The sequence below is a fragment of the Cervus canadensis genome, chromosome 3 (assembly GCF_019320065.1).
Source record: "Cervus canadensis isolate Bull #8, Minnesota chromosome 3, ASM1932006v1, whole genome shotgun sequence".
In the NCBI taxonomy this organism is placed as follows: domain Eukaryota; kingdom Metazoa; phylum Chordata; class Mammalia; order Artiodactyla; family Cervidae; genus Cervus; species Cervus canadensis.
This window is the reverse complement of record NC_057388.1, coordinates 102,897,048-102,922,047: the sequence shown is the minus strand read 5'-3', so window position 1 is coordinate 102,922,047 and position 25,000 is coordinate 102,897,048. Positions and strand designations below refer to the sequence as shown.

Sequence of the window (25,000 nt, the reverse complement as noted above, 5' to 3'; positions counted from 1 at the left end):
CCCGCCTCCGTGGCTGGGGGGGGGGGGCCCTGCCTGTGGGGAGGAGAGAAGGGGGGATTTGAGCTCGCGCCGAGGCCCCGGGCCTCCGTGGTTGGCGTCTCCCCCTTCGAGAGCTTCCTCGCGCCGCAAGCGGCCTTTGGGTGGTGTTGGCCCTTGGGGTGTCGGGGGTGTTGGGGATGGTCTCGTGCCGCGTGGCGGGGGGGGGGGGGCCCGCGGGGGTGGTGTGGGGGTGTGTGGGGTCGTGTCTTCGGTCCGCCGTCGTTCACCGTCCTGCCCTTGGCGGGCGGTGCTTCCCGGCGCCCGGCCGGCCCCGCCGCCCCCCCTGCCTCTGCGGTGCCTTCCTTCCCCGCCGCGCGTCCGCGGTCCGTGCCCGCTCCCCGCCCCACCCCCCGTGGCTCTCGCCCCGTCGGGACGGGCGGCTCGCGCCCGAGGCCGAGTCCGTGGGTGCGTCCGCGCCCCGGGGACGCGTGCCCCGGCGGCGACCCGCGGGACGCCGCGGCGTCTGCCCGCCGCTGCGCGCGCTCCCCCCGGGCTGTGGCCGTGCCGCGGTTCGAGCCCCCGCTGCGCGAGGGCGCGGCCTGTGGCGGCGGTGGGGGCGGGAGGGGATAAGGGAGGGGGTTGCGCGGTGCGTCCGTCGCCCGTCTGGGCTTCGGCGTCTCCGCGTGCCCCAACCCCCCCACCCGCCCTGCCCCCCGTCCACCTGTCCGGCGCCCCCGCCCCGTCCGTCCCGTGACCGCCGGCTCGTGCTCCCGCCCCGCCCCGCCTCGGTGTCTCCCTCTCTGTGCCCGCCTGCCGCCCGCTGCCAGCTGCCCGCCGCCGCCGCCCGCCGCCGCCGCCGCCTCCCTGAGGGAGGGACGACGTGTGGGGGGCGCGTGGTTAGGGTGCTGCGTGTGCGTGTGTGTGGGGAAGGGAAGGGGGGGGGGGCCCGGGGCGGTCGGCCGCGGGCCTCTTCCGTGTCCCCTTCTCGGGACCCTCCTCGCGGGCGCCCTCGCCCCGCGCGCGCGTGCGCGCGCCCTCCGAGACGCGACCTCAGATCAGACGTGGCGACCCGCCGAATTTAAGCATATTAGTCAGCGGAGGAAAAGAAACTAACCAGGATTCCCTCAGTAACGGCGAGTGAACAGGGAAGAGCCCAGCGCCGAATCCCCGCCCCGCGGTGGGCGCGGGACATGTGGCGTACGGAAGACCCACTCCCCGGCGCCGCTCGTGGGGGGCCCAAGTCCTTCTGATCGAGGCCCAGCCCGTGGACGGTGTGAGGCCGGTAGCGGCCCCCGGCGCGCCGGGCCCGGGTCTTCCCGGAGTCGGGTTGCTTGGGAATGCAGCCCAAAGCGGGTGGTAAACTCCATCTAAGGCTAAATACCGGCACGAGACCGATAGTCAACAAGTACCGTAAGGGAAAGTTGAAAAGAACTTTGAAGAGAGAGTTCAAGAGGGCGTGAAACCGTTAAGAGGTAAACGGGTGGGGTCCGCGCAGTCCGCCCGGAGGATTCAGCCCGGCGGCGGGTCCGGCCGTGCCGGCGGCCCGGCGGATCTTTCCCGCTCCCCGTTCCTCCCGACCCCTCCACCCGCCCTCCCTCCGCCCCTCGCCGCTCGTCCCTCCGTCTCCGGGCGGAGGTGGGCGGCGGGGGGGGCGCGGGGGTGGGCGGGCGGGGCCGGGGGTGGGGTCGGCGGGGGACCGCCCCCCGGCCGGCGACCGGGCGCCGCCGGGCGCATTTCCACCGCGGCGGTGCGCCGCGACCGGCTCCGGGACGGCTGGGAAGGCCGGCGGGGAAGGTGGCTCGGGGGGGCCCCGTCGTCGTCACCGCGGCGGCGGGTCTGTATTAGCTCTAGAATTACCACAGTTATCCAAGTAGGAGAGGCGCGAGCGACCAAAGGAACCATAACTGATTTAATGAGCCATTCGCAGTTTCACTGTACCGGCCGTGCGTACTTAGACATGCATGGCTTAATCTTTGAGACAAGCATATGCTACTGGCAGGATCAACCAGGTAGGGGAGCGAGCACGAGGAGCCGGGCGTGCCGGGAGCAGGGGGGGTGGTGGTGGCCCGAGACGCGGGCGAGCTGTGGCAGCGGGCGAGCCCAGAAGACCCGGCGAGGCGAGGAAGCGGGGAGAAGGGGGTGTGGTCGGGAAGGCGCCCACCCGACCCACCGGCCCCACACCCGCGGCGAGGATGCCCGATCGCGCACACAACCCTCGGTCCACGAGGGACCCAGCGCGCCGCGCCGGCCGCCACCGCGTGGAGGAACGAGGGGAGGGGCGCGGCGGGTCCCCCTCCTCCTCCGCACCCCCACCCCCCGTCGCGAGCCCGCCCGCCCCGGCGGCCCCGGGAGCCGGGCCGGGGACCCCCGGCCGGGCCACGCCGGGGCCGGCCGACGCGCCCTCAAGCGCCCGTCCGTCCCGCCCACCCCAGAGGGGCGGGGGACGCCGGGCGGCGAGGACGTGGCGACCGGCCCGCGGGAGGCAGACCGGGGACCCGACCCGCGCTCGGGAGAGCGCATCGGAGCGGGGGGCGCGGCGGGGGGGGGGCTGGTGGGGGGGTGGGGGGGGTCGCGGGCGCTCCCCCTCGCCCAGCCCGCGACGACGTCGGCGGACAGGCGGCGGCGGCGGCAAAGCGGGCAACGGATCGGGGCCGCGGCAGGCCCGGGGAAGCGAGACACGCCAGGGCGCGGGCCCCGGGGAGCAGCAGACGGGGAGCGGACCGAGGCGGACGGACGGACGGACGGAGAGGGGCACCGACGGGGTGCGGCCATGTGACACCAACGCCACAGAACCGGCGGTGGAGGCGGGGGTGGCCGCGCGCCACCGCGAGGGGGATGGCTCGAAACGACCCGGGGGAAGCGAGTCAGCCGCCAGGGCGCACCGCGGGATCTCACCGCCAGAGGCCTCCCAGCACAGGGGCGGTCCCGAGGCACACCCAGAACGACAGACTGGCCTCTCCGGCCACCCCCCCCCCCCGCGGGGGGGAGGGGGCGCACCCCTCACGGGGCCCCACGCCCACCGCCAATCCTACACCCGGAGCCGCAGCCAGCCCGGGAGAACGCTCTCCCGCCGCGTACCAGCGGCCCCCCCAGCCCTCACACGGGCAACCCTGCTGTGCGCGCCAAGGCTCCCCCCCTGCCCCGCCTCCCTCTCAGGGCTCCGAGGGCACTGCTCCACCCGGGGACGCCACCGGCCGACGGAGGCCGGGAGACGACACCCACGTGAGGCGAGGCCGGCTCGGTCCCAGACCGCAGGGAGCGGGGGTGGAAGGGGACACAGGCGGTCGCACGCGCGGGACGAGGAGGAAGGCCGGCAGCGGTGGGGAGGGGCCGGCAAGCACGCGCAGCAGGGGTCACGGGACGGGGGCGAGGGCGCCGCCCGGGGACCAGAAAACACCAGGACACAGCCGGGCCACCAGGGAAACCAGCGCGGGATCCCACCGCCACCCACACACGAGGGCGGTCCCGCAACGCCTGGGACGCCGGCCGTTCCTGGCCATCCCTGGAGCGGGCCCCACACCCCAGCCCCGCCGCCAGGGCCGGCGTGCCGTCCACCCAACCTTCCTCCATCCATCCATCCATCCTCCCTCAACAGATCCGTCTTCCGTCTAAGCCTGACCCCGAGGCTCAACATCCTGGGGACACACTCTCGAGCAAGGGCGGCCCCGACCGGGCCCACCACACCGCCACCGGCTGCGGCTCAGGGGCGAGGGCGGGCACGACAGGCTCCTCCTCACCACGGCTGCAGGGCTGGGGGAGCCGGGGCCGACCAGGCAAGTCGCACCCCAACGCCCCCCCCTTCCCCCTGGGCTCACACCACGGGGCCGGCTGCGCACAACACAGCACACACGGCTCCCCACTCGCCGGACACCCGGCAGGGCCCAGCGGGACCCTCCCCCAACTCAGAGAGGGGAGGCGCGGGCCGCAGTAGGCAACAAGCAGCACACGGCCCCACCGCGGGGCCGGTGCACCCATCACCCCCCTTCCCCACGGGGGGGGGGGTTCTGCCCACGTGCTCTGGCAGTCGCCACAGTGGCCACTGCGCACTCAGGAGGGGCAGCGGCTGGGGGGTCCGGTACCCCAAGGCTCCCTCTCGGATCGCTAGAGAAGGCTTTCTCACCGAGGGCGCACCCGTCCCTCACCCGATCGTCTCTCCTTCGGGCCCACGGAGGCACACCAGGAGCCGCCACTCAACTGGGCGGGAGGGGTCTGCGGCATAGGTAAGCGGACCACCACACAGGAGCATGTGCGCGGTCAGGGCCCCCTGCAAGGCCTCATCCGTCAGCCGCCACGACGAGGGGAGCACACAATGCTTCTCTTACCGTCTCGACCCCCCCCATGGGACACACGCACACCACCGCGGCGGGGACCCAAGGAGGACACAGGGTTAAGGGAAAACGACACCACCACTCGGCCTCGGGCACCTGAGGGACGACCTGGAGCACTCCAGGGGCACCACCGAGGGTCCAACGAGGCATGCTCACACACCCAAGCACGGGCACGCGGCATGGCAGCGGCACAGCCCTCCCCACCGCAGGGAGGGCCGCTCGCGGGGCACACGCCAGGAAGGCGAAGCAAGCGCATCTGCTGTGTCCAAAGCCCAACGGCCCCCACTAGGCACCCCAAGGCGGGGGACGGGAGACCGAAGGTCAGGGCCGGAGGCCACACCCCAACCCCTGCCTTCCTCACCCTGCCCGAGGGGCAAGGGGGAAAAGACAGGCGAGGGGCCCCGTGGACAGACCGAGAAGAGCGGACACGTTCACTGGGAACACCCGTCCCTCGTCCGGCACGGCTTAGGCCCGGCCCGGGAGAGCACAACCACACCACATCAATCAGTTGAGCCAAGGTGTGTGTGGGGGGGGGGGGGAAGGCACAGGCGAGGACAGTCACCGGAGGGGCCCGCTTTAAGCCTCGCCGACAACCTCCCCCCCGCCTGCCCACAACCTCACACCTCAGGCGAGAGCAGCCAACGACCCCAGGAGGAGAACAGCTGACACGTGGCACGGGGCCTACAGGGCAGGGGTCGTCCCAGCCGCCACCGGGTGCCCGCAGCGGGGAGCACAGGGCCAAAGACCCACACCGCCTCGCCCCACCGCCCTCGGGTCGCCCAGACGCGGCACCACGAGCTGGGTCGGCCAGACACGCCACACAGGAGCCGGCGCACAGGCCCAGGCAGGCGGCTCCAGCGGCAAAGGCAGAACCAGGCGCCAGCGGGCGGCCCACAGGCCCGGAGCCCCGCGTGCATCCAGAGACCCAAAGTCCTCGGCGGCAGACACCAAAGGAGACCGTGTCAGCACTTACCTGGTGGCAAAAAAGACCTATTTTGGGCGACAAAATGACAGCAGACGACAGCGGGGCCCATCTATGACTCGCAGGGAGGGACCCCGGAACCTTGACCCGGCCACCTGTCCCCAGCACTACCCCATGAACATCAGGCCTGGAGCTCTCGGGGGCCATCTGGTCGACTTGGGGGGGGGGGGGGAGAGGGGGCCGCGTGGTGGCAAAAGTGGGGGCGCGGACGCCAAGGGAGAGGGAGCTGGCCGGAGACTCCCTCCCCGCTTCGCCCACACGGGTAGGCGTACCGGTCCGTCCGAGTCTCCGAACGGGGATTTGACTTCGACGTGCATAAAGAAAAAAGAAGAAAGAACCGTCAGCGGGGCGCCGCCAACAAGACGAGCGGGCCCCGACCAGGGCCCACGCCCGGGGCCCAGACCGTCCTACACAGGGCACCCAGGACGGCTCGAGCCGGTCCCCACCCACCTCCTGACTGACCGGGCTTCAGGGAGTTGGGGAGGGGTGAGAAAAAGTCGCGTCCAACGACCGAGACCCACGAGGGCACGCTGAACGGTCGAGCGCGCCCTCCCCGGCCACCCGCGGAAGCAGGGCCCGGTCCATCCACGTCTCCGGACCTATCGGGACTTGGAGAAAAGAAAAGGCATGCGTGCCGGGAGACGCCTCAGGCGACCGGACCCCACCGGGGGACCGCACACGCGCCCGCGCCGGCCGTCCTCTCCGGGTCACCCCTCACGACTCCGGCGGGCGGGTCCCCACCTCCGGAGTGCGACGCGGAAAACACCTCGGTCAGAGAGAACCCGAGGGCCCGGACCCAGCCGCGCCCTCCGCCGACCTCCACGCCACCGTCCGGGCCGGTCCCCACCTCCGGAGCGGGGCCGAGGGCGAAGCAAACGCTCCTGAGGGCGACCCGGGAGGAGGCAGGACCGCCGAGTCCGAGTCCAGGCGCTCCGGGCAGGGAAGACCCTCTCCCTGCCCACCTCGGCGGTCCGGCCCAGGTAGGGTCCGGCCGGTCCGTCTCCACGGCCGGAGGGGCACGGGGAGATGCTGGTCGACCCGGCCAGGCCACCCAGAGCCCGGATCTGGAGCGCCGCGACGGTCACCCTCCTCAGAAACCTAGAGAACCAATCTCCGGCGACAGCAGGACGTCCCTAGGCCTCGGTGTCACCGGGACTGTCACCGCCAGCATAGCCCGTCTCTGAGAGCACTGCCCCGGGCCCGGCGGCTGAGTCACAATCCTCCTGAAGGTCTCGCCGAAGCTCCGGAGGGGAGGGACAATATAAAAGCGGCCGCCAGGTGGCTCCTGACAACCGGCTCGACCGTCCCGAGGACGGGTCGCTGTCGCCGGCCGCCGAGGAGCCACCGCGCCGGCCGCCCAAACGCCCGAGCTCGGGCCGGAGCCTCCTCCGCCTCCGAGCCCCGCGACGCGACGCGACCCCGGCCGCAGAGGAAGGGAGAGGAGCTGGGAACTATCTCCTCAGGAGGCTGCCCCGAAGGAGACGCGCTCCCCCCACGCGATTCCAGGGTGGTGGGGGGACATTCCACGGAGACGCCGGCGGCGGGGGCTCGGGGGCCGAGAGGGGGGCACCAGTGACATCCCGGGCTCCCCCGGACCCCCTCCCCCCAAAAGAGGGAGGGAGAGAGGGAGGGAGGGAGGGAGGGAGGGAGGGGAGGGGAGGGGAGGAGGGAGGGAGGGAGGGAGGAAGGGACCGACCGGCAAAGTGAACCCAACCAGGCAAGCGCTGCTCGGAGAACAAAGCAGGACTTTGGAAAGCAGACACAGACACAGACACGCAAACCCAGGAGCAAGAAAGGAAACGAAGGAGACACTCGGACCCCCAACAAGAGAAAACAAAACTCAACCTGGGTAGAGACCGTGACCAAGTCCAAAGACAACAAACAAAGTGCACGTGAGGTCAGGAGAACGTGGATTTCAAGATCACTGGCCACAAACACCGGAAAGGCGGGCGGCCGGCCGGGCGGTCTGGGGTGGCAGGGCTGCGGGGGTGGGGTTGAGGGGCGTGGTGGGGAGGACCGAGTCAATAGGGATCCACTAAATAAGCCCCGGACTCCATGACAACAGCCAAGTCAATGAATGCATAACTTTTTGAAGTAGAACCGAAACGAAATGAAACAAAACCACCAGGCAGGAAAGTCAAGTCGTAGAACTGCTCTGGCAGCTTAAAAGTCAGAGAGAGGGAGGGAGGGAGGGAGGGAGGGGGAGAGAGAGAGACAGAGAGAGACAGAGAGAGACAGAGAGAGAGAGAGAGAGAGAGAGAGAGAGAAAGAGAGAGGGAGAGGGAGAGAGGGAGAGAGGGAGAGAGAGAGAGAGAGAGAGAGAGAGAGAGAGAGAGAGAGAGAGAGAGAAAGGGAGAGGGAGAGAGGGAAAGAGGGAGAGAGAGAGAGAGAGAGAGCGCGAGAGCGAGAGCGCACATGTGCATATACGCATGTACATATGTGTACGGACACATATTCGCATCTATATATACGTGTGCACACATGCGTATAAACAAGCGCGTACGAAGGGCATGCATGCATGCTCACGTACACGCATGTGTCTGTGCGTGCACGTATATGCCTAGGCGTTTAAAGTGTGCATGTATGCTTGCGTGTATATACGTATGCACAGGCATCTATACACATACGTACACGGATATGCACGCGCACGAATACACATGCTCATATGTGCCTATACATAGATATACACACCTACATTTAAATAAACACGGGCGTGTAAACGCATATAGATGCACATGTGTGTGTACGTGTGATGTATACGCACAGGTGTGTGTGTGTGTGTGTACGCATGTGCGGACACGTACGTGCATGCTTACATATGCACACATATCCGCCTGTGTATATGCACACGTGTATGTACACGTGTGTACATACATATGCACACATACCTAGACGTCTACATGTAGCGTATATACGTCCACACAGACGTACGGCTGTATATGTGTATACATATACACACATGTATGTGTAAGTAAACATACACGCATATACGTATGTACAGTTGCAAGTGTGTGTATAGAGTGCATATACACAGATTGATGTGCATAGATGCACACACACGCGTATGCATGCATACACGTACGTATTAGTCAGTGTACATGTACCTATGTGCATACATACGCATGTGTCTGTGTTGATGTCTACGTGCGCGCGTGTGTGCATACATATAGGCGTCAGACAACTGAACCTCCAAAAGAGAAACAATCCCCGATGAGCGAAGTCGGCAGGAGGCCCGAACAGACACCTTCATTCAAAATAAAGGTAGAACAGACAGACACTCAGAAGCACAAGGTAGAAGACAAATCAATGGCGGGGCTGGGCTGGGCTGGGCTGGGCTGGGCTGGGGCAGCTGGGGGTGGGGGCGGGCTCACGGAAGCACCCCGGGGCGTTTATCTGGACAACGATAACTTGGAGGGGAAAGGCCCAGGAGCTGGACTCGCAATCGCGACAGCAAGTTTGAAACATCAAAAGACAGTGGCTCCTGATCGATGGAATGCATCTTTCCTGCAGCTGAGAAAAGTGTTGACGGACTCAGAGATATCAGAGCTCATCACCTGGCACCTCACAGAGAGAGAAACCCCATCACTAGGGAAACGAGTCCTGGGATCCCTCAGGACACTCCACCAAAGATTCCCCATCCGACCCAACCCGGCAACTCCACGGAGTGCCTACGGCGGGGACCAAGAAGATATGCGCGTGTGTATGTGTGGTATCGACACCTATACCTAGGTAGACATCCGTACAAACAGAATGATAGAACTCTCTGTCTGTGTGCCTACACCTGTATCTATTCAGGTGCGCGTGTGCGCACGCGCATGCAGACACACACACACACACACACACACACACACACACCACACCACACCACACCCACCCACCCACCCACCCCCCACACACACAGACAAATGGGACTCAACCACCAGAAGGGAATAAAATCTCACAGTCTGCAGGAACTTGGAGAGATCTTTAGAAAGGCTATTATGCTAAATGAAGCACCTCAGATCAGTCGTTTCCATGCAGAATCTACCAAAGGATACACCGTGAACAGAACAGAACAAATCAGAAGCAGGCGCATAGATACCATAAAGGAACACATGGGTGGTGGCCAGAGGAGGGAGGGGGTGACGCGGTGGCGGGGGTGGGTGGGGAAGGGGAGAGAGTGAGTGAGTGCCACTGGTGACGGAGACAGACGAAGCGGTGCAGCCTTCCACGGATGAAATCAGTGAGTCACGGGCACGTCATGACACCAAATGCCATCTGCCGTGACACCAAGTGGTGACGGACAGTCACTCACGAGATGTATCCTGGTGATCGCTGTGTCCTTCCTGCGCTACACTGAAACATCGTCTGTACACCTGAAAATTAATGGGGGAACAACAACAGGAACAAAACCAAAACAAGGAAAGAAGGAAGGAAGGAAGGAAGGGAGGGAGGAAGGGAGGAAGGAAGGCAGGCAAAAGAAAACGTTGTCAGTCAGTTAGACGTCAATTTGAGAAGAGTGGGACTGAGAGGGGTGGGGGAGAGAAACTAGGGTGAGGAGGAGGAGGAGGAGCAGGAGCAGGAGCAGGAGGAGGAGGAGGAAGAAAAGGACCAAGTGCCTTGAGGGGGAGAGGGAGATAAAGGATCCAAAGAGTGGACAGGACGGTCAGGTCAGTGCCATAGGGAAAGGAAACGAAGCCAAGGAACACATTCCCAACGGTGGTTTTGTCCAGTCCAAGATGAAGATGTGGATAGCACAAGTGTCCTTCCTCCAGCACACAGGGACACACAGGCCTCACTTGGCGAGGCAGTTCAGGATAACCCTGAAAGCTGAAGCTGAAAAAAGAAGCCGTCACGTTCATCCATGGCTGAAAAGTACCATGGTCCTACGACATGACATTCAAAAATCCTACCAAACCATTGAAAGACTCTCTCACTCACTCGCCATTAAAAATGTAGAGAACAGAAAAGGAGCGAAACGATGGTGGGTGGGTGGGTGGGTGGGTGGGTGGGTGGATGGATGGATGGATGGATGGATGGATGGATGGATGGATGGATGGATGGATGGATGGATGGGTGGATGGGTGGGTGGATGGATGGATGGATGGGTGGATGGATGGATGGATGGATGGATGGGATGGATGGATGGATTTCCATGATAGTCTGATTATGGAACACACTGACAGAAAAGCATCCGATTCACTTCTGTAAAGAATCTGTCTTGCCTTCCCGGCCTGGTGTCTTTCGTATGTCTGGATGATTCCCTCCCCCACCCCCACTCCCAGCTTTAAGGTCAGCCTCCAAAACGAAGCCCTGTGTGCTCTCAAGGTCCCGCCGGAACTCTCTCTTCGGAGCGCCCTTCTGAAGGGGGACGTTTTCACCCACGTCATCGCCCTGAGACAGCTTCAGCCTGTCCCTCCCCTCCCCCCACCGCCGCCTGCCTCCCTCCTGCTCCTCTTCCTCTTCCTCTTCCTCCTCCTCTGAACTCTTGAGCTTCTCCTCTCACTGGCCTCTCATCCCACACGGTGGCAGTGTCGGCCTAGGTATGCTCAGGTGTTTCCTAACCGCATCCAAGTGGACTTCCACTGTTTCTCGGCTGCGTCGTTCTGGGACCATTTCTTCCTGGCCTTTTCCACGGGTGGGGGAGACCTGGACGGGCCGGGCCCAGGCGGGGCGGGGGTGGGGGTGAGGGAGCGTGCATGTGGGGGGAAGGGAAGGGAAGGGTGGGGGCAGAGAGGAGGAGGAGGAGGCCGGGGGGGGGGGGGGAGAGGGGGAACACAACTCCCCAGTGCCAGTGCGTGCCTATGGCCTGGAAAACAGATCACACGCCAGGCTAGCTCCGAAAAAGGGGATCGGTCATGAGACCGGGCACGTGTGTTCTTTCTTTGCAGAGTCCCTGCAGATCGAACAGGCAGGGGCAAATTTTGGGCTTCCCGCAGTTAGAACTGTTCAGCCATTGTAGAAACAGGCGTCTGAAACACCGGGGTTAGGCTCTCGGTGCGATGTCCACAAGCCGTAGCCATTGAAATGTGTGCACACTGGAGCCGCCGTGCAGAGGGAGATCTCATCCGGCTCCATGTGTTCTTCCAGTGAATAGGCCGGGATCTCAGGAAGAACAGACATCCAGAGAGTTGAGTGAATCTGACCGTCACGCTTTCAGAATTCAAGTGAACTAGAAAGGAGGTTCACTCACATGTGAGTTTGTCTTTCCATAGGCTGAATCCTCTCTTTGAGCAGATTAGGGTTCCGGGGGCAAAATGGAGCAGAGAGGACAGAGAGTTCCCTTAGGTCCCCTGCTCCTCCCGCAACGGTCTTAGGAACATCCTGCCCCAGAGGAGTGTGCCGGCCACAACCCACCTACACGGAGACGTCAGTGTCAGTCATCCTCGTCCAGAGTCCCCCGTCTGCCCTCGCCTTCACGCCTGCCTGGCATTGTCCGTTCTATAGGTTTGTATCGAACCTGCCCGGAGCCCAGTGGCATCTTCCCTGATCGGGGATCGATCGAAAACACCCTGTCCCCTGCCTCATCGGCAGGTGGATTCTTAACCACTGGGCCACCAGGCAGGGAAGTCCCTTCACAGCCTTCTAAAATCATCTACCCTGAAACATGAAATGTTGTCATCCAAATCATTGGACCATCACGACTGAAATGAAGGAAAATATGTTCGTTAAAGAAAGTCTCAACTCCTCAGTGCTTGCCTTAGAACCACAAAGGCATCTCTCTCTCTCTCTCTCTCTCTCTCTCTCTCTCTCTCTCTCTGCCTCTCTCTCTCTCTCTCTCTCTCTCTCTCTCTGCCTCTCTCTGCCTCTCTCTGCCTCTCTCTCTCTCTCTGTCTGTCTCTCTCTCTCACACACACACACACACATGCACGCTCCATAGTCCGAAGGAAACCAACTTCTGTGTTTATCCATCCCGCTTGTTGTGGCTGTTGTGCCTTCGCTAGTCAAAGAAGCTGATCTAATGTGGAATCCGATGTCTTCTTCTCTAGGACACTTCGAGAAGCAGCAAGAGTGCCAGTTTGTGAGAACCGAAGGCCAAACCGGCGTGATGTAACCCGGCGATGTGTGTCGTCAGAGGCCCATCTAGATTCGCACTCCAGTTCACGGAGGGGAGCAGTGGGAACAGGAGTGTGGACCCTTCCCACTCCCCCAGTGAACATCTGTCCCGTGGAAGGGGTATAGGAACCTCATGACCTGACCCACGTGGTGAACAGTCACCAAAGACAAAGAATTCCTACAGCCAGACGTTTGCAACCACGAACCCTGTCCCTCCATCACCTGACCTTTCAGAATGCTACGTGGAACCCTTTCAAGAAGCTTGGGGCAGGAAAAAAAAAAAAAACAAAAACAAAAAAACAAGAAGAAGCAGAAGAAGCAGCAGCAGCAGCAGCAGCTGGGGGCTTGGAGGTATGGACCCCTGAATTCTCCTCGCTCGGCCCTCCCTGCAAGAAAACGTTGTGTGCTTGCCTGCGCCCCACATGCCAACTTTTCGGGGGATCGGACCTCCCAGGGTGCCCCTGCACCAGGCACCCTGCCTGCGTGCGACATCCCAAGAGATCCTATGGAGAAACATCTCCGGCCACTCGCATGACATCTGCATCGCTGGCGAGTGACCCTTCAGACCTCCACATAGATACGTGAGCACAAACGCTCCTTCACAATCTGGGACACCTCGTAGGCTGTGTGAGCTCCTCTGGTTCAGCACTCCCTCGACTTGGCTGTGGTTTTGGTTCTGTTCTGCTCTGTTCTGGGTTTGCTTTCGGACCCGCGTGATCTCTCTGGATAGGGCACCCCCAATCAAAGCGAAAATAAATCGAGTCTGTGTAAATACTATTCATGCATCAAGCGGGGATATCAACGACCTCTATGTGGATCCAGAAAAATGGCTGTGCGGTGTTCAGGAGGATCATTCTGTGTTTTCTGGGTGCACTATTTGCTGTCCATTATTTCACGTGCCTTTTGGGCATGGCTGATGGAGACGGACACGAAGCAGCAGGGCAGCAATCTGGCATCTCGGCCTAGAGCGGTTTCCCAAGTGACATCTCAGAACAGGGGCTGAGAAGGCCATGGCCACCCCTCCACGGGGCCCCCTCGGTGGCCGGAGGGTGGGGGTGGGAGTGGGGCTGACGTTGGGGAGACGAGACGGGGGGGTGGTGGTGGTGGTGGTGGTGGTGGTGGTGGTGGTGGTGGTGGTGGTGTAGAGCTGGGCTAGGGGTTGGGGGCGTGCGAGGCGAGGGGACCGGTCCAGGTCCCCCTGAGAAGTGAAAAGTGAAGGCAGGTTCTCTCCCGCTGAGAACTTCCTGCCTTCACGCGTGTGAGAGGAGCAAGTTTCTCTCTGATCCACGGCCCTGCATCGTTTTCGCCCTGTTCAAAAAAAAAAAAAAAACAGACAAAAACGTATTTGTTTATCTTGGCTTGTTTTCTGGCCCAGGCCAAAGACCTCTTTGAGAGTGTCCAAAGGATCTGACAGGATGGGAGGGTGCAGGTCAATCCATGTGTCAAGAAGAGATCCAGGGACTCTGTCACAGCTGTGACTCGGGCCTTTTTCAGAAACAGGCCAACTTTGATGACTCCCTGGACAAGGGAGTCACCCCAGAAGTTTCCTTGAGGGGACCGAGTTGCAGGAGTCGGGGGCATGGCCCCGCCACCGCCGCCAGAGGGCCTCCTCAGCCCGGCAGGCAGACAGGCAGGCAGGCAGGGGCTATTGTCTGTGGGCCCCACCCCCACCCTCCCCCTGCAGGGCCTCGTCAGATAGCTTCATTCAAATGCAGAAAGCTTTCCAGTCAAGTCAGAGCCTTTGACTTTGCCTCGAGCTTCTCTCTATTGAATGGTGATCCGCCCCACCCCCATTTCTCCATTTCCCCACCTTGAGGCTGCCCCTTGGGCACCGCGCGGAGGAAGGGGGCTGGGGGGGGGGGCGGGAGGCTGAGGGACAAACTTCGCCTTGTGTCAGGCCAAAGAAGTCTCTTCCTTTTCGTAACCCAGGAAACCCCACTCATGCATGTGAGGATCACGGACGTGCGTCCAAGCAGCCATCATCACTTGACATCTTCCTCCGTGGAAGGAGGTTTTCATTCCTGCCTGCCTTCAGAGAGACAGAGAAGGAGGGAGGGGCGGAGCGTTCCTCTGGCGCTGGCCGGTTCTTGGTTCTTAAGTCACTTGAGTCCAAAACACTCCACAGGACATGGAGGTTCATGTGAGGTGGGGTGGGGTGGGGTGGGGTGGGGTGGGGTGGGCGGCCTGCTCCGGACCCCAGCAGTTCCCTCCTCTGACACTTCCCTGAAACCCATGAAAAGCTGAACTGGTGACTGTGTGTGTGAGTGCATGCATGTACGCGTGTACGTGAGAAACGGCGCGTGTGCGTGTGCATGGACCTGAGAGAGAAGTCCCCCCCCCCCAAAAAAAAGGGGGGGGGGGAGAAAGGGGGGAACAACAACAACAACAACAAATCCAGAAGGAAAGAAGGAAGGAACGAGGGAAGGACCAAATAGGTTAGTTAGTACGGGCCTCCATGTCGTGGAAAGAGTTTCTGAGCACAGATCCTCCATTCAGTGAAACAGTTATCGTATCTCCTCTCAGGAGGCTGTGAGGTCCACAGACAGGTTCGGGAAAGCAGGCCTGGGGTGCAAGCAATCAGGTAATTTTTTTCCTCAGAGGCACTTGTAGGGAAAGCAAGGAAACACACCGGTTCATCCCTGGAGTGGATTCATTCGAAACCAGTCGGTGGAGGGGGAGTCAGTCAAGGAGATGTCTAGACGTCAGAGTTGGGTACTGGAGCGGGTTGCCATGTCCTTCTCCAGGAGACCTTCCTGGCCCGGGGATGGAACCCGGGTCTCCTGCATCGCAGGCAGATTCTTGACCGTGTGAGCCAGCGGGGAAGCTCTGTCAGAAATGTTCACCAAGTCCTCTAGCTTCCATCCGCAGGGCTTCAGGCACAGGGCCTTTTGAGTTCTCCGTCAGCAGGGCAAGAGAACATGGGACATGTTTCCCCCCAGAGAGGGTTGCCCCCAGATATCGGAGGCCACTCGGAAAACTTCAGGACCCAGTCCCCCTCTCGGGTGAAGAGCCACACGCAAAGAAAAGAACAAACCACACGTAGCACAGGACTCTCCTATCCAGAAGTGTGTATCCCCCGCTTCACGGAAACATCCTCCGGGCCCCTAAGGAACGTGTGGAAAAAAATCACTCTATCGCCAAGGCGATAAGAACCCTCGCTGAGAGCTTCTGAAGTCTGGAAGGACCAGGTAGAGGGAAAAACAGAAACGATTGCATTCTGCTGATAGGGGTAGTGTATGAAGTGACCAAAGGGGATGTCCCTCTTTCAAAATTCACATTGTAAACATTGTGTCCTTTGGGTCCTCTGTTTTTGCTTTGTGTGTGGAAAGCAACAGATTGAACGGTAGGGTCCTTTTCTTATTTATTTTATTTTTATTTATTTATTTACTTAGCCCGCCCGCCCATCCCTCCGTCTTCTCTCTGTCTCTCTCGCTTTTCATTCAGGTTAGGGAATTAAAAAACAGAACAAAACAAAACAAAGCAAGCAAGCAAGCAAACAAACAAACAACAACAACAACAACCCGGTATTTCTGCAGGTCAGGAAGCAACAGTTAGAAGTAGACATGGAACACAACAGAGTGGTTCCAAATAGGGAAAGGAGTCCATCAAGGCTGTATATGTTGTCACCCTGCTTATCCAGCTTACATGCTGAGTGAGTACACATCATGAGAAACGCTGGGTGGGATGAAGCACAAGCTGGAATCGAGGTTGCCCGGAGAAGTACCAATCCCCTGAGATATGCAAATGACACCACCCTTATGGCAGCAATGAAGTATCGAGTGGGTTTACAAAGTCGTGTTCGTCGCGTCAGGTTTTCAGATTCTTTTCCCTTAGAGGTTAATGTAAAGTCATAAGTCTACACTCTCCTGGGCTGCATAGTGGGGTGCTTGTTTTTGTGTGTGTGTGTGTGTGTGTTTTGTTTGTTTGTTTGTTTGTTTTACTACCTGCCCTGTAAGTACTTTGATGGGGTGCTTGTTGATTGTCTTGATGTACCATTTATATGTGCACGTGTTCAACCGGACCTCCTGAGTTCACAGTCCTGCCCCCCCCCCCCCGATCGATCCTCGCTTCGTCAAGAAGTCAGGCATCCCACCTTTAGCATCCTACTCCTTCCTCATTTCCTCCCACCCCATGGAAGAAGTCATTCCTCCAGTTTTTCCATCGGTTCTCTACACCTCGCCTGATGATGGCGGGTGACTTGGAAGGACTGACAGATGTGAAGAATGTCTGCAAGAGCCTTGGGTGAAGGCTCCTAGGATTGGCTCGGGGAAGTGGGTGGCGTGTCAATCACTAGAGACTGTGGAAGGTATGCCCCAAGTGGCAAACACCGTTGCTTTCAGTTGTTGTCGGTTTGCTCGTCTGCAGCGAGGGACGGAAGGAAGGCTTCCACCTTCCACGGAGAAAGCTATATACCTAGCGTACCAAGGAGGTTTGACCACCCCCCAGGTTACAGGCGTGACAGGTCAGAGTGTAGAAATCTTCATGTCAAGGGTGTATTAACAACAGGCAGGCTCATCTTAAAGGCACTCCTGTCCTGTGAAGGTGGAGGGAGGGGCGGGAGGGGCAGAGGGACAATGAGGAAGGGAAGGAGAAAGCGAGGAACACGAACACGAACACACACACAGTGTGTGTGTGTGTGTGGTGTGGTGTGGTGTGGTGTGTCTGTGGCATGCGCAGGTGTTGCGTGTGTGGTGTGTGGGGGGGAGTGTGTTGTGTGTGGTGTGTGGGGGCGTAGTGTGTGTGGATATGCGTGGGGTGTGTGGGGTGTGCCTCCGGGTGGTGCGAGTGTGAGAGGGGGCGGGCAGAGAGACACAGCCAGGCAAAGAACAACACAGAGTGTGTGCATGGGTGTGTGTCTGGCTGTGTCCCTCTGCCCGCCCGCTCTCACACTCGCAACCACCCGGAGGCACATCCCACGCATACCCACACACCCCGCGCTCCCCGCACCCACACTCACCCCGCACTCCCCGCACCCACACCCCCCCCACCACAATCCCCCCCACACCCGCGCCCCACACCACACACGCAAAGGACAACACAGAGTGTGTGTGGGGGCGGGGGGGGGGGAGCAGGGGGTGTGGGGATGCGTGTGGTGTGTGCCTCAGGGTGGTGCGAGTGTGAGAGAGGGCGGGCAGAGAGACACAGCCAGGCAGAGGACAACACAGCGTGTGTGTGTGTGTGTGTGTGGTGTGGTGTGTCTGTGTGGCGTGCGCAGGTGTTGTGTGTGTGGTGTGTGTGGGGTGTGCCTGTCAGTGGTGCGAATTTGAGAGGGGGCGGGCAGAGACACAGCCAGGCAAAGGACAACCCAGAGTGTGTGTGTGTGTGTGTGTGTGCGTGTGTGTGTGTGTGTGTGTGTGTGTGTATCTGCCCACGGCACCTCACGCCCGAACCAGCGACAGGAACTTCCCACACACCCCACGCCTACCCCCACACACACACACACACCGCCCCCCCCACCCCCCGCAGGCCCACCCCCACACAGAAAGGACAACACAGTCAGAGGGAGGGAGGGAGTGAGTGACTGAGTGAGTGAGTGAGTGAGTGAGTGAGTGAGTGGGTGGGTGAGTGGGTGGTGTGAGGCCGGTGTGTGTGGTGTGTGGGGGGAGGGTGTGTGTGTGGTGTGTGCGGGTACGCGTGTGGTGTCTGTGGGTATACGTGGGGTGTGTCTGTGGTGTGCACAGGTGTGTTGCGTGTGTGGGGATGTGTGGTGTGTGTGTGTGTGCTGGGTACGGGTGCCACGTGGGGCCGTGTGTGTGTGCAGCATGGGTGTGTGGGGTGCGCCTGTGGGTGCAGGCAGTCAGAGACATGGCACGCAGACTCTAGACTGTGTGAGCCAGCGGGGAAGCTCTGTCAGAAATGTTCACCAAGTCCTCTAGCTTCCATCCGCAGGGCTTCAGGCACAGGGCCTTTTGAGTTCTCCGTCAGCAGGGCAAGAGAACATGGGACATGTTTCCCCCCAGAGAGGGTTGCCCCCAGATATCGGAGGCCACTCGGAAAACTTCAGGACCCAGTCCCCCTCTCGGGTGAAGAGCCACACGCAAAGAAAAGAACAAACCACACGTAGCACAGGACTCTCCTATCCAGAAGTGTGTATCCCCCGCTTCACGGAAACATCCTCCGGGCCCCTAAGGAACGTGTGGAAAAAATCACCCTATCGCCAAGGCGATAAGAACCCTCGCTGAGAGCTTCTGAAGTCTGGAAGGACCAGGTAGAGGGAAAAACAGAAACGATTGCATCCTGCTGATAGGGGTAGTGTATGAAGTGACCAAAGGGGATGTCCCTCTTTCAAAATTCACATTGTAAACATTGTGTCCTTTGGGTCCTCTGTTTTTGCTTTGTGTGTGGAAAGCAACAGAGTGAACGGTAGGGTCCTTTTCTTATTTATTTATTTATATTTATTTATTTACTTACTTAGCCCACCCGCTCCCCGTCCCCCTCCCCGTCCCCCTCCCCCTCCCCCTCCCTCTTCTCTCTGTCTCTCTTGCTGTTTCATTCAGGTTAGGGAATTAAAAAAACAAAACAAAACAAAACACAAACAAACAAAACCCCGGTATTTCTGCAGGTCACAAGTAGACATGGAACACAACAGAGTGGTTCCAAATAGGGAAAGGAGTCCATCAAGGCTGTATATGTTGTCACCCTGCTTATCCAGCTTACATGCTGAGTGAGTACACATCATGAGAAACGCTGGGTGGGATGAAGCACAAGCTGGAATCGAGGTTGCCCGGAGAAGTACCAATCCCCTGAGATATGCAAATGACACCACCCTTATGGCAGCAATGAAGTATCGAGTGGGTTTACAAAGTCGTGTTCGTCGCGTCAGGTTTTCAGATTCTTTTCCCTTAGAGGTTAATGTAAAGTCATAAGTCTACACTCTCCTGGGCTGCATAGTGGGGTGCTTGTTTTTGTGTGTGTGTGTGTGTGTGTTTTGTTTGTTTGTTTGTTTGTTTTACTACCTGCCCTGTAAGTACTTTGATGGGGTGCTTGTTGATTGTCTTGATGTACCATTTATATGTGCACGTGTTCAACCGGACCTCCTGAGTTCACAGTCCTGCCCCCCCCCCCCCGATCGATCCTCGCTTCGTCAAGAAGTCAGGCATCCCACCTTTAGCATCCTACTCCTTCCTCATTTCCTCCCACCCCATGGAAGAAGTCATTCCTCCAGTTTTTCCATCGGTTCTCTACACCTCGCCTGATGATGGCGGGTGACTTGGAAGGACTGACAGATGTGAAGAATGTCTGCAAGAGCCTTGGGTGAAGGCTCCTAGGATTGGCTCGGGGAAGTGGGTGGCGTGTCAATCACTAGAGACTGTGGAAGGTATGCCCCAAGTGGCAAACACCGTTGCTTTCAGTTGTTGTCGGTTTGCTCGTCTGCAGCGAGGGACGGAAGGAAGGCTTCCACCTTCCACGGAGAAAGCTATATACCTAGCGTACCAAGGAGGTTTGACCACCCCCCAGGTTACAGGCGTGACAGGTCAGAGTGTAGAAATCTTCATGTCAAGGGTGTATTAACAACAGGCAGGCTCATCTTAAAGGCACTCCTGTCCTGTGAAGGTGGAGGGAGGGGCGGGAGGGGCAGAGGGACAATGAGGAAGGGAAGGAGAAAGCGAGGAACACGAACACGAACACACACACAGTGTGTGTGTGTGTGTGTGTGGTGTGGTGTGGTGTGTCTGTGGCATGCGCAGGTGTTGCGTGTGTGGTGTGTGGGGGGGAGTGTGTTGTGTGTGGTGTGTGGGGGCGTAGTGTGTGTGGATATGCGTGGGGTGTGTGGGGTGTGCCTCCGGGTGGTGCGAGTGTGAGAGGGGGCGGGCAGAGAGACACAGCCAGGCAAAGAACAACACAGAGTGTGTGCATGGGTGTGTGTCTGGCTGTGTCCCTCTGCCCGCCCGCTCTCACACTCGCAACACCCGGAGGCACATCCCACGCATACCCACACACCCCGCGCTCCCCGCACCCACACTCACCCCGCACTCCCCGCACCCACACCCCCCCCACCACAATCCCCCCCACACCCGCGCCCCACACCACACACGCAAAGGACAACACAGAGTGTGTGTGGGGGCGGGGGGGGGGGAGCAGGGGGTGTGGGGATGCGTGTGGTGTGTGCCTCAGGGTGGTGCGAGTGTGAGAGAGGGCGGGCAGAGAGACACAGCCAGGCAGAGGACAACACAGCGTGTGTGTGTGTGTGTGTGTGGTGTGGTGTGTCTGTGTGGCGTGCGCAGGTGTTGTGTGTGTGGTGTGTGTGGGGTGTGCCTGTCAGTGGTGCGAATTTGAGAGGGGGCGGGCAGAGACACAGCCAGGCAAAGGACAACCCAGAGTGTGTGTGTGTGTGTGTGTGTGTGCGTGTGTGTGTGTGTGTGTGTGTATCTGCCCACGGCACCTCACGCCCGAACCAGCGACAGGAACTTCCCACACACCCCACGCCTACCCCCACACACACACACACACCGCCCCCCCCCCCCCGCAGGCCCACCCCCACACAGAAAGGACAACACAGTCAGAGGGAGGGAGGGAGTGAGTGACTGAGTGAGTGAGTGAGTGAGTGAGTGAGTGGGTGGGTGAGTGGGTGGTGTGAGGCCGGTGTGTGTGGTGTGTGGGGGGAGGGTGTGTGTGTGGTGTGTGCGGGTACGCGTGTGGTGTCTGTGGGTATACGTGGGGTGTGTCTGTGGTGTGCACAGGTGTGTTGCGTGTGTGGGGATGTGTGGTGTGTGTGTGTGTGCTGGGTACGGGTGCCACGTGGGGCCGTGTGTGTGTGCAGCATGGGTGTGTGGGGTGCGCCTGTGGGTGCAGGCAGTCAGAGACATGGCACGCAGACTCTAGACTGTGTGAGCCAGCGGGGAAGCTCTGTCAGAAATGTTCACCAAGTCCTCTAGCTTCCATCCGCAGGGCTTCAGGCACAGGGCCTTTTGAGTTCTCCGTCAGCAGGGCAAGAGAACATGGGACATGTTTCCCCCCAGAGAGGGTTGCCCCCAGATATCGGAGGCCACTCGGAAAACTTCAGGACCCAGTCCCCCTCTCGGGTGAAGAGCCACACGCAAAGAAAAGAACAAACCACACGTAGCACAGGACTCTCCTATCCAGAAGTGTGTATCCCCCGCTTCACGGAAACATCCTCCGGGCCCCTAAGGAACGTGTGGAAAAAATCACCCTATCGCCAAGGCGATAAGAACCCTCGCTGAGAGCTTCTGAAGTCTGGAAGGACCAGGTAGAGGGAAAAACAGAAACGATTGCATCCTGCTGATAGGGGTAGTGTATGAAGTGACCAAAGGGGATGTCCCTCTTTCAAAATTCACATTGTAAACATTGTGTCCTTTGGGTCCTCTGTTTTTGCTTTGTGTGTGGAAAGCAACAGAGTGAACGGTAGGGTCCTTTTCTTATTTATTTATTTATATTTATTTATTTACTTACTTAGCCCACCCGCTCCCCGTCCCCCTCCCCGTCCCCCTCCCCCTCCCCCTCCCCCTCCCCCTCCCCCTCCCCCTCCCCCTCCCTCTTCTCTCTGTCTCTCTTGCTGTTTCATTCAGGTTAGGGAATTAAAAAAACAAAACAAAACAAAACACAAACAAACAAAACCCCGGTATTTCTGCAGGTCACAAGTAGACATGGAACACAACAGAGTGGTTCCAAATAGGGAAAGGAGTCCATCAAGGCTGTATATGTTGTCACCCTGCTTATCCAGCTTACATGCTGAGTGAGTACACATCATGAGAAACGCTGGGTGGGATGAAGCACAAGCTGGAATCGAGGTTGCCCGGAGAAGTACCAATCCCCTGAGATATGCAAATGACACCACCCTTATGGCAGCAATGAAGTATCGAGTGGGTTTACAAAGTCGTGTTCGTCGCGTCAGGTTTTCAGATTCTTTCCCCTTAGAGGTTAATGCAAAGTCATAAGTCTACACTCTCCTGGGCTGCATAGTGGGGTGCTTGTTTTTTGTGTTTTTTTTTTTGTTTTGTTTTTTTTTTTTTTTTACTACCTGCCCTGTAAGCACTTTGATGGGGTGCTTGTTTGATTGTCTTGATGTACCATTTATATGTGCAACGTGTTAACCGGACCTCCTAAGTTGACAGTCCTGCCCCTCTTCCCACCCCCACCCCGATCGATCCTCGCTTCGTCAAGAAGCCAGGCATCCCACCTTTAGCATCCTACTCCTTCCTCATTTCCTCCCACCCCATGGAAGAAGTCATTCCTCCAGTTTTTCCATCGGTTCTCTACACCTCGCCTGATGATGGCGGGTGACTTGGAAGGACTGACAGATGTGAAGAATGTCTGCAAGAGCCTTGGGTGAAGGCTCCTAGGATTGGCTCGGGGAAGTGGGTGGCGTGTCAATCACTGGAGCCTGTGGAAGGTATGCCCCAAGTGGCAAACACCATTGCTTTCAGTTGTTGTCGGTTTGCTCGTCTGCAGCGAGGGACAGGTCAGACTGTAGAAATCATGTCAAGGGTGTATTAACTCATCTAAAGGCACTCCTGTCCTGTGAAGGTGGAGGGAGGGAGGGGAGGGGCAGAGGGACGACGAGGAAGGGAAGGAGAAAGCAAACGAGGAACAGGAGCACACACACACACACACACACACACACAGTGGGTGTGGTGTGGTGTGGCGTGGCGTGTCTGTGGCATGCACAGGTGTTGCGTGTGTGGGGGCACTGTGCTGTGTTGTGGGTGTGTGTGTGGTATGTGGGGGTGGGGTGTGTGAGGGTATGTGTGGGGTGTGTGGGGGTGTGCCTCAGGGTGGTGCGAGTGAGACGGGGCGGGCAGAGAGACACAGCCACACACACACACACACTCACGCACGCACCACTTACTTGTGTTGTCCTTTGCCTGGCTGTGTCTCTGCATAGCCACACACGCCCCACTCGCTCACGCCCCGGCCACACACTCCCCCACCCACCACGGACAACACAGAGAGTATGTGTGTGTGGGGGGGGTTGGTGTGTGTGTGGGGGGGGCCAGGGTGTGTGGGGTATGCCTGTGGGTGTGTGCCTGAGGGTGCGAGAAGGGGCGGGCAGAGACACACCCAGGCAAAGGACAACCCAGTCAGAGGGTGTGTGTGTGTGTGTGTGTGTGTGTGTGTGTGTGTATCTGCCCACGGCCCCTCCCACCCGCACCAGTGACAGGCACACCCCAGACACCCCACGAATATCTCCCACACACCCCACACTCTGCCCCTAGCCGCACAGAAAGGACAGCAGAGAGAGGTGGGGTGGGTGGTGTGCGACGTGGGTGGTGTGGGGCCGCTGTGTGTGGGGGTCACGCGTGGGGTGTGTCTGTGGTGTGCACAATGTGTTGCTTGTGTGGTGTGCGGGGGCGTGTGTGTGTGTTGTGTACGGGTGCCAGGTGTGTGTGTGTGGGGCGCGCGGGGGCAGACACACACACAGTCATGCAAAGGACAACACAGTCAGAGAGAGAGAGAGAGAGAGAGAGAGAGAGAGAGAGAGAGAGAGAGAGAGAGAGAGAGAGAGAGAGAGAGAGAGAGAGAGAGAGAGAGAGAGAGAGACAGACAGACAGACAGACAGACAGACAGACAGACACACACACACACAGACAGAATCGGGGATGCGTGCCTTTGGGTGGTGCGGTCAGGGACACAGAGTCAGGCCAAAAACAACCAACACGCATGGACACCCTCCTGAACATTTGGCTGGGCTTGTGTTTTTCTGAGCTCATCACCTCCGTTGATCAAGACCACTCCCATGAAACGTGAATCTGCCACCCTCCCCTCAAACACCATCCAGCCACTTGTCTTTGGCAGGCAGACCGGGGAGTGTGTTCCGAGTTGGCGGGCAGGCGGTTGGGTGTCACCAGGAGAGCTTCGATCCTTGCCGTTCTGGCTCTGAACCTGACCGGAGTGCGTGGATCCGGGTGATCTCTCGTGTCTTTGTTTGAAACTCTTGGCGGGAGAAGGGAGATCCCCCCCATGCCAAGTGACAAGGCCAAAAAGGAGGAAAAGCCCATTCCACTTGAGTCCAAACACCTGCTCTCCCAATCAAGCAAGTTTCTTGAACTGGCTAGCCGTCCACCCTCCCCCGTGACCTCTGGCCCAAGGTGCCCCTCCCACGCAGCCTCCTTCCACAGCCCGAGGGCATTCATTCAAGAGTTGGGGCGGGCGGCCCGGCGGACCGCCCCCCGCCGGACCATCTAAAAGAGCAACTGACAGGCAGCTGTCGAGAGAGCCGGCGGCCGCAGCACGGGAGCTCCGGGGGCGACCGGCGGGGACTCATTGCCAGACAGGGTCCGTCCTAGTGCGCATTTCTACGCTCAGTTACCGACGCGGACAGGAGAACGGGACGCGACAACACTTCTGCAGAAAGTCCCTGGGTGAGGTACGACGACCGGACGGACGGGAGGAGAGGGGACGGGAGGGAGAAAGATTCTTGACTTCCCACCCACGGGGCAGCGGAATGCTCTCCCATCAGAGGGGGACCGCAGGCCAATGTCAGGCGGCGCGAGCACCCGCGCCGAGAAATACCTCGCCGTCACCCCGGTCCCTGTCACCACCTTTCAGCATACCAGGAGAAACACCTTTTGTGACCCCGACGACGGCTCTTTTGGGAAAAGCCCCGTACAGCAACAGGACAAACAAAAGACGCACGCACGCACGCACGCGCGCACACACACACACACACACACACACACACACACACCCCTTCATATTGAAGGTACCCCTGTGTGTG

General features: G+C 59.7%; 2 protein-coding genes and 1 long non-coding RNA gene across 3 annotated transcripts in view; 2 read left to right on the top strand and 1 right to left on the bottom strand.

Moving 5' to 3' along the window:
• LOC122437895 (basic salivary proline-rich protein 4-like) overlaps nt 1-1,938 on the bottom strand; it is a 5,441-nt gene extending 3,503 nt beyond the window's left edge. Inside the window, exons 1-5 of the mRNA XM_043462372.1 lie at nt 1,918-1,938; nt 1,588-1,752; nt 1,181-1,309; nt 701-843; nt 387-578 (exon numbers count right to left, since the gene is read on the bottom strand). Of these exons, the coding sequence (XP_043318307.1) occupies nt 387-578; nt 701-843; nt 1,181-1,309; nt 1,588-1,752; nt 1,918-1,938 (650 nt within the window). The remainder of the gene's footprint in view (nt 1-386; nt 579-700; nt 844-1,180; nt 1,310-1,587; nt 1,753-1,917) is intronic.
• A 233-nt stretch (nt 1,939-2,171) lies between these two features.
• LOC122437894 (collagen alpha-1(III) chain-like) lies at nt 2,172-4,199 on the top strand. The gene has a single exon (XM_043462370.1). It carries the CDS (start codon nt 2,172-2,174, stop codon nt 4,197-4,199), a length of 2,028 nt encoding a protein of 675 aa, XP_043318305.1.
• A 6,225-nt stretch (nt 4,200-10,424) lies between these two features.
• On the top strand, nt 10,425-13,101 carry LOC122438785. The gene is made up of 2 exons (XR_006268632.1): nt 10,425-10,811; nt 12,258-13,101. It is a non-coding gene; the product is annotated as an uncharacterized LOC122438785 (long non-coding RNA).
• The last annotated feature ends 11,899 nt before the right edge of the window (nt 13,102-25,000 follow it).